Source organism: Nicotiana attenuata, unplaced genomic scaffold, assembly GCF_001879085.1.
Source record: "Nicotiana attenuata strain UT unplaced genomic scaffold, NIATTr2, whole genome shotgun sequence".
In the NCBI taxonomy this organism is placed as follows: Eukaryota; Viridiplantae; Streptophyta; class Magnoliopsida; order Solanales; family Solanaceae; genus Nicotiana; species Nicotiana attenuata.
This window is the reverse complement of record NW_017672271.1, coordinates 28956-37760: the sequence shown is the minus strand read 5'-3', so window position 1 is coordinate 37760 and position 8805 is coordinate 28956. Positions and strand designations below refer to the sequence as shown.

Sequence of the window (8805 nt, the reverse complement as noted above, 5' to 3'; positions counted from 1 at the left end):
TACTTGTTCAACCTAACCCCATACTTACATATATGATAAACAGTGATTCTAATTTCAAATAGTCATTCCATACATCAGTATCCACGCCGTAATCACATAGCTAGAAAATAAATTAGAATCTATTAACTGTTAGAGCATTAATGATTCATCACTATCATAACTAAATAAGATAGGCAGACTCTATTCTTAGGACCAACAGAACATCATAATAAACAAAAGCTTCAAACCAGATCCCTAAAATGAAACTCAGATACACAAATAACTTCCCAGCACATCATGATACAGTTCATACTTGGAAAGAAATCATGCAATCAAGTTACACCTCAAAAGATCTTCACGGAATGAGTTCACACACCAATGGGGTATCTAGTACATACATTTTAAGCTAAATTTCTAATATGCTGAAAGAAAACATAGAAGGAAAGGAAACAGAACAAAATAAACTCAAAATTTATAAATCAATCCACATGCTCATGTAACATCTAGGAGTGACAGCAGCAAACGATCCAAAAGCTTCATGTATACGACTCAAATAAACCATAAGATGTTCAGCAGTACATACCTGTTACAGCAAAATTAAACCAAAGAGCTTTGAAAATCAACTTAAGGCAGCAAAGAGATGACAGGTGCATCAGCAAAGAACAACAGTGAAAATCAAAACCAAACAGCTTCAATGATCAACTATTTTCAGCTTGGAAAACCAGCAATTTTCATAAAAATAACCTTTAAGTTCTAAAGAAGAAAACTCAGAAAGTAATTCGAGCCAACTTTATGATAGATGCAGAAAACATTTTGGGTATTTTCAGGGTATTGATCTCTGCCCTTTTTAGTGAAAGAAAGGTCTATATATAGCCTTTTAGGGGTGCCATGTGTTGCTGAAAACAGAATGGGAATTATTCCCTCACAAGGCATCTTTCCTAACAGAATTGGGACAGCTGGCAGCCTTTGATTGGCTCCAGCATTTTTGCTGGCCAAAATTGGGCCAGCTGCCCCAGATTCTAGAAGTTTCCCTTCTAAAAATCTGATTTCCTATTCCCAAATTAACCCTCTAAGTTTCATCTATTCAATTAATACCCTAAGAGTTCTAAACATTTACAACCCTAGGTAAACAGGAAGCAAACAAACTAATATTTGACAAACGGATTGAAAACAAACAAAACATTCCAAGCTGAAAGTTGAACATCTGAAAAGTGGCAAATGAACCTAAACATCTAAACAAATGAAGCCAATTCATAATGAGCTCTAAACTAATCATGAACTAAGCCAGATAATAAACCATAAATACTGAAACAATTCTGGGAACTAGAATGGATAAATCGATGCACTTTAAAACATAATTATTAACTAAACATGTTCAAATAACCAACAGAAATGTAATTGAACCTTTAGCTAGACCTAAATTCTCCTAACATAAACTGAAGTCAGAAATTACTATTGGAACTTTGAAAATAAAACAAAGACTAACTTAAACGGAGTACTAAAATAAAGCAAAATAGAATTAGTTCATGCATTAAACTAAAATCGACATTAGGCTTGTGATGAAATCCTAACATGATATTGACTAATCTGAAACCCTAAATACAAAAGCAAAACAAACGACACACAAAACCTAAAATGCGGCTAAACAGAATTAAAATCATGATGAGCAAACCAAAAAAAAAAAAGAGGAAAAGAACAGAGAAAAACAAATAGAATTAAAGCAAAAGAAAATTACCTATGCAATCTGGATCCAACAAAACATCCGACCACTTTCCTCAACAAAACGAAATGAACCTTAACTAACATTAATCAACTGTCCTTAACAAGGAACAATCGGCTAATGAAAGTTTGTGGTTCACCTCTTAAAGCACCAACTGGAAACCAAAAGGTTAGGGTTCATAGGATACTAGATTTAAAATTTGAAGAAAAGGGCAAGGTTTTTTGGGAAGTTAATTGTAGTTTAGGGTTCAACAGGGTGTGAGGAGTGTGGGGTGTGATTTTGGGATGATTTGGATGAACTAAGGTTTTGGGGTCCGACTCTTAGATCTAAAATCGGAGGACTTGGGTGAGGATTTTGGGGAAAGGGCTTGTGGATTTGGAAAGAGGAAGGGACAAGGGTTAACTGGTAGAAATTTGGGGAGGTCTGGGGCACCGGAACCGCCGTGAGGCGATTTCCGATGGGTGATTTGTGGCGGAGGCGGCGTGGTAACGGGGGCGGCTAGGGTTTGGTTCTAACGAGAGAGGGGAGAGACTGAGTGAGGGTTGAATAGGGGGGGTTAGTCTTGTTAGGACAGTTATATGTTGGGGGGGTTATTAGTTCCGGACCGTTGGATTACTAAGATCCAACGGCTGTGACGAAACAGGGGCAAAACGGGGTCGTTTGGGGGTGGGGGAACCTGGACCGGGTGGCGTGGTTTGGGCCTAGGTTTGGGAACGGGTTTGGGGTTAAATGCAGCCCAATTTCAGGTTTTAAAACCTTTGTCCACTTATTAATTCCTTTTTCTTTTGTCTTTCTTTTTCTTTAATTAATAAACTAAATTAAATTCCTAAATTATCTAAATTGTAAAATTACACTAATTATCTAATTATTATAATAATTATAAAGATTACTTGATCCTAAATTATAAGAGAAAAATTACTAATATAAAAATTAAAAGATAAAATGTAAACATCAGCCATTTTTTATTTTCATTTTTAATAAAACAATAAATTAACTAATTAATCCTAAAATATAAAAACAAAGATCTAAATGAAATGCATGGCATTTTTTGTATTTTTTCATGATTTTAATAAAAGTAAACATGCACAGACAATGCAAACAATTAACACAAATTCCTACAAACGTCCTATAAAATTGCAAACAGTTGGAAGAATTTATTTCTTTGATTTGTAGGAGTATTTCACATAGGGAAAAAATCATGTGCTCACACGCCTTAGCACGAGCATCCTCAAAATCAGCCTCAGGAACTTTCCCCACCATCATCAAATTCTTGAATATGTCCAACTGAGCCTCGACGTGGATCCACATCTCGTACAAATTCTGCGGAACATCGAGGTAAGCAGAAGTGTGAGAGGAGGACGGCTGAGCTAACAACTGCACCTTCTCGGCCTCAAGAGCAGCAATCTGATCACCAAGGTTCGAGACCTCTTTCTCCAGCCCCCCAATCCGCTCATCAAGTCGTGCCTCCCTGAGTGTGGTCGTCTCCATATCATTCGCCCGTTCAGATCGGAGGACACAAATCGAATCCTCCAATGCCGCCACCTTTTCCAAAGCCACCAACTGAGCTGACTCGGCCTTCTCCAATTACGCCTTCTTCTCGATGACTTCATCACTCAAAGCATCAGCCCTTATTGTACACTGCTCGAGGTCGGCCCGCAAAGATAGCACTTGGGTCTGAAGATCCGCGCACTCGGCCTCAACTCCCTTGCTCACTTCGAGCTCTTCTTCTTTCTCCCTAAGCGCCCCCTCGAGCTCGCTACATTTACTGATGACCTTTATAAGCTCATCATCTTTTTGCTTCAGCTCGTCTCTGATAGCTTGGAAGATCCCACTCGCACCAAACCGCCTGCAGATATCGCAGTGATTGTTGCTGTATTCGTGGTACTTCGTCTCTATTTTCTTGAAAGTAGCTCTGCGACTCTCCTCTCGGCGAACACTCTCAATCTCCAAGATGATGGTCTATAGAAAAGAACAGAAAAGAAAGTCAATCTAAGAAAGAAAAAAAAAAGAGGAAAAGCTGCAAAGCATAGAAACTAAGAAGGTCGGAAAGCTTACTCTCAGGGCGAAGCCGGCTATGCCCGTCGACAGAGGGGAATCATTGAACGTCGCCAAGGTCCTGCCTTCCGCATTAGAACAGAGAGGACCCAAGGAGGGGACTACATCCTCCGTGTTTACCAAAAGGTCACGGTCCATGGGGATCGCGATGGTACGAGAAGACCCCTCCAACCTCACCTCCACCCGAGTAAATCCTTCATTATACCTCTGCACCTCCTCGGGGTCAATATCAGAACCAGTTTCATAACCGTCCTCGACAACGCCCTTTGCTCTCTCCTCGACCAACGAATGAACGCCGACCGGCCTCGAGGACGATGGCTCGTTCACTAACACGACGTCAGCAGCCTCAGATGGCCCTCTAATTCCATCCCCAACCTCAGGCAAAGGCGACCTTTCCGTGACCCCCCGTGGACAATGGCATCTCCGGCGGGGGGGGGGGGTAGGGGGGGGTANNGGGTAGAGTCACTCTACGGTACAGTAGTGGTCGGCCCATGGCCGTCCCTCGAAGAGTCCACTGCTCGGGTGGTCCCGTCGCCCACATCCACCACTCTCCTTTTACGAGGAATCAAGTCTCCCTCACTTGGTGACGACTCATCTATCAGATGCAGTACGGGAGAAGTCGGAGTCTCTGCTACTGAAGCCGCCGATGGTTGAATTTGTCTACTCAATGCTGGGGGTTGAGAGAAGTCGTCGGATGGGCAGGCTTATCCGCATCCGCAATAAGAACAGGACCCGTAGCAACACCCGTTTCGCAGAATACTGGAGTAGGAGCCCTCGCCCTTCTCGAAGCTCTCCGACCTAACATCGGAAAACAAAGGTTAGGTCAACTCTCCACGGTACAAAAAGAAAAAAGAACATAACGACCTGTAGGTCGAAGCAACTAAAAACTCACAAGTCACCGGAGGCTTGGGCCCGAACTTCTTGTAAAATGCCGGCCACTCATGGATCCCCATAGTATGAGGCAAAACCTGGCTATCCCAGTCATGAATGTCCGCAACCAACGAATGGGGTTCTTTCTCAGCTGAACAAAAATATATATATAAAAATAAAGCGATTACGCTACTACTGAAATAAGCGAAATGAACATTCGGCGGAGGTACTTACGAGCATAGTTCCACGCCTTAGGAAATTCATTAGTATTCCTCACTACGTCCTTGGTCTTGACGTAGAAAATGTTAAACCAAAACTGACGATTGGCCTTATCGTCCATCCTCACCACCAAACTCTTGCCTCCACGATGACGAAGGTGTAACATTATCCCCCTATAGAAACTGGGTGCGTAGAGGTGCAGTAGATGGCGAATAGAGATACCGCGGCTGGCCAGTTCCGCGTACTTTGTCGATATGAGAATGAGTTTATAAATGTAAGGGGAAAGCTAGGTGAGGCATACGCCGTAATAACGGTAGAAGTCCTCCGCCAATGAGGAAAGGAGAAGCGAATAGCCCATAAGGAACGAATGCGCGTAGCATGTGCACTATCTAGGGCAATGAACCTGTACTACATCACGACCAGCCGGGACAAGGTCGATATGAGCCAGGATTCTAAACTTGGCCCTAAATTCAGCAAGGGCCTCCGCGTCCATTTCAGATTCAACGGGCTCAGGCTCGTCATCAGAGCCGTTTCAAGAAATCCGACCAAGCCTTTTCCTTGCGAGGGATTATTTCATCCACTGTAGGGAAGCTTTCGTCCTCAGCCCCATCATCATGAGGGGGCATGCTCACTGACAATGGAACTGGATCAGAGGTCCCCTCAGGGTTGGAAGATGCACTAGACATCTTTGGTTATGTATATGCGACGGAATTACAAGTACATAGGAGGTGGGAATGGAAAAAATTGTTGAAAACAGGAAAAACAGGGATGCAAGAGCACTGAGAAGAAGAAAGAAAAGCCTAGAGGTTCGAATGCTTGAAAATCCAACAAATCAAATAGGGGGTTCCCATCCCTATTTATAAGAAACCTTCCAGGCACCCTAATCGAGGATACAAAGCGTCGCTACACAAATATCGAAATGGTAGGGGCGCGGAAAACGACGTAACGTATCGGGAAAATGCTTAATAATGACGCATGATGTCATGACGTCATTCTAAATCGACATAACGATCAGTTATGGCTCACGAAGCGCCATGTCATCACCTCGCCGTGATCGTTACTACTCAACATGCTCGCCTAAATCTCTCAAACTGCTACTAGCGAAGTCCGCCCATCGAGGTCGTCCAATAAATAACCTCGATAAGCGGAGGGACTAACTGTATGGGTCAAAATCTGACTAAGGGAATTCGGCATGAGGAGATATTGTTAGAAGTGATTAGGCCGAGGTCGAATAATGATTAATGGAACTTACCGCCGAGCAGTCGGTTATGGCCGAGGTCAAACGCTTAAAGCAACAGAAACGGCTAGTTTTGTGATAGGATATTTGGGAGAATATTCCATTGAATATTCTCTGTATTTGTACTTTTAGGTCTGATTAGGAGCATGTTCCATATAAATAGAAAGAGAGAGAGAGTAGATAAAGGGCATGTACTATTGATTTTGATAAGAACTCTCTTGAAAAGTTGACTCTCTAGATAAATACAAACACTACCTTTCTAAAGAGATTCGATTCGTTGTTTATTCTACACTTTTCACATCAGATCCGAGAAAGTCTCCAGCATTCCCATAGTTATTTGTCTCACATCATTGTCGGAAAGAGGAATCATCCACCCCATTCAATATTGGGTGAATCATTCTCTTTATTTACATTAAGTGCCATTTATTGTTATTTAATGCTTGTTATTCTCATCACATTATTAACCTTGAACATTTAATACACATTGCATTACCATTCTAACACTGTCATGCCTTATCCACGTAGACCGATTTCTGATCTGAGGTCATTATCTTTAACTAGGATTAATCTCTTATCTTTTTACTTAATTAGTTTAACCAAAGGTTCATATTTTTTGTCAAACAAATACGAACCTATTCCAAGGTTCGGAATCTCAAAAGGACATAGATAACACCGAAATCCACTTTAAGTCAAACTTAGGGAATTCTAAAATCTTCAAAATGTCAACTTTCAACAATAAGCGCCGAATTTCTCCCGACCAACCCGAAACTCAATCTAAACATACGCGTAAGTCCATAATCATCATACGAACTTTTTGGAACTTTCAAATTCCGATTTCGAGGTCGTTTACTAAAAGTGTTGACTCAAGTCAAACTTGACCACCTTATGCCACTATTATAGAACTAAGTGCTCCGAATTCGATCCAAACCCTTTCAAAACCAAACCAACCATCCCTATAAGTCATAAAAGCACGTACGAGAAGTCTTAAATAGCGGAACGGGGATCCATGAAGCAAAACGATTGATCCAATCGGTACAAGTTAGGCTACCAAAATATGAAGTCCTCTTTTGGATATTGAATGCAGGATCAATTAAATGCAAGAAACACTTTTCTTTTTAACAACTTGCTGTTAAATTCTTTTCATTTCTTCACTTCACTTGTTTCCAATAAGAATTTTCCTACACAAAAATTCCTAAACAATGAAAAGGAGTGAAGATATAACTCCTCTTTGAATCAACCAAGAAGAAAATCAAAATCAAAATGATGAAAATGAAAACCTATAGAAATTTAAAAAGATAAACAATAAGAGACAAATCTCAGAAAATATTGAGAATCTCATTAATGGAACGGTTACAAAGCGGACACAAGCCTCTGTTCAACCACACCTCTCTGGAACAAACCCTACAGTAGGTATGTCCGCAGGGAATAAACGCCGCGCCTTTATTCCTCTCCATGCACACGCAGCACATCTCATCAACTCCACCTCCTTCTTTACTGTACAACTTAAGACTGCTCTTCTCATCTCCACCGTCCGTTTCCTCAAACAACCTCATCAACGTCTTCAGTTTCGCCGTGGCACCCACGCTCCGAAATCGACGTTCTGCCGCCAGAGCTGTAGCAAGGTTCACGCTCCCTTGATGGGCCACAATCGTGGGCTCTTCTTCACCAAATAATTGGGCCTGTATTTGGGCCTCCTCTGCTTCTTCTTCTTCTCTTATCGTCATGTCCGATATTCTCAAGTTCCAAGTGGACCCACAGCAGGCTAGCCCAGTGAATCCCAACCGTTGTTTCAAGTTTCTCCACATTGTCCTCGGCCTATCTTCACCGTCCATTATTCTTACTTCTGATTCTTGAAATCACCACCTCTGTCCTGCAAATTATAATGCGATTTTCTTCTTTTTATTGGCTTGCTTCTCTTGTGTGTGTGTGTGTTATGAGATAGAGGAATAAGAAGACAAAATAAAGAAGGAAAAGACGGTGGATTTTGTCGAGGAACGTAACAGAAAAAAGAAAGGAAGAAAAATGTGGGAATAAAAAGAAGTATTATATGATATGATCATATGAAGAGGAGCAAGATGTTAAAAGAGTGAGTTGACAACTAAGGCTGTGGTATACAGTTCAAAATTTGGAAACATTATGCGGTTAGTTAAAGGCTTACAGCTCATGATTGAAAGTCTGAAAATGTGAATTTTGGCAAAAGATTCACTTAAAACTTCTTAGAATTAACTTAAATAGTCGTCAAGTCATCCGCCTAAATTAAAATTAGTCAGCGAATGTACAATATAAAGATAATTTATGTATAATATATGTATAAATGTATATAACCAATGTATATATACTGGCTAGAAAAATTAAACAATGGATGTGTCTGGTTATTTGTATAAAGATTCCAATTAATACGAAAAAAGGCAGTCCGGTATTTCGCGATCATGCAGGGTTCGAGAAAGACCGCATCTTCCGCATCTCAAGAAGATCCGATGTAAGCAATCTACCCAAATACAAATATCAACACTTATTCCACGACTCGAACCTGTAACATATGGATTACACGGAGACAAACATTGCTTCAAGGTTCCCTCAGTAGAAATTAGATATTATCTGCAGATATATAAGGAATAATAAGAGGTACCCATGCGAACGCAATGTGGAAATTTGCTTTTGTGAATCTATTTAAGAGGGTTAGCATATCATGAATGAGGACAAAAGTTGTAAAAGCGAGCAAAAA

The 8805-nt window shown here is 40.9% G+C and overlaps 1 protein-coding gene across 1 annotated transcript; it reads right to left on the bottom strand.

Annotated features, from left to right (window-relative positions):
* Window positions 1-7343: 7343 nt before the first annotated feature.
* LOC109212543 lies at window positions 7344-8143 on the bottom strand. Its single transcript, XM_019376193.1, has one exon. The coding sequence runs from the start codon at window positions 7910-7912 to the stop codon at window positions 7397-7399; it is 516 nt and encodes a 171-aa protein (XP_019231738.1). The 5' UTR covers window positions 7913-8143; the 3' UTR covers window positions 7344-7396.
* Window positions 8144-8805: the final 662 nt, after the last annotated feature.

Coding starts and splice junctions, on each gene's coding strand:
- LOC109212543 (XM_019376193.1), bottom strand. CDS start 7,912: ATGGACGGTGAAGATAGGCCGAGGACAATGTGGAGAAACTTGAAACAA.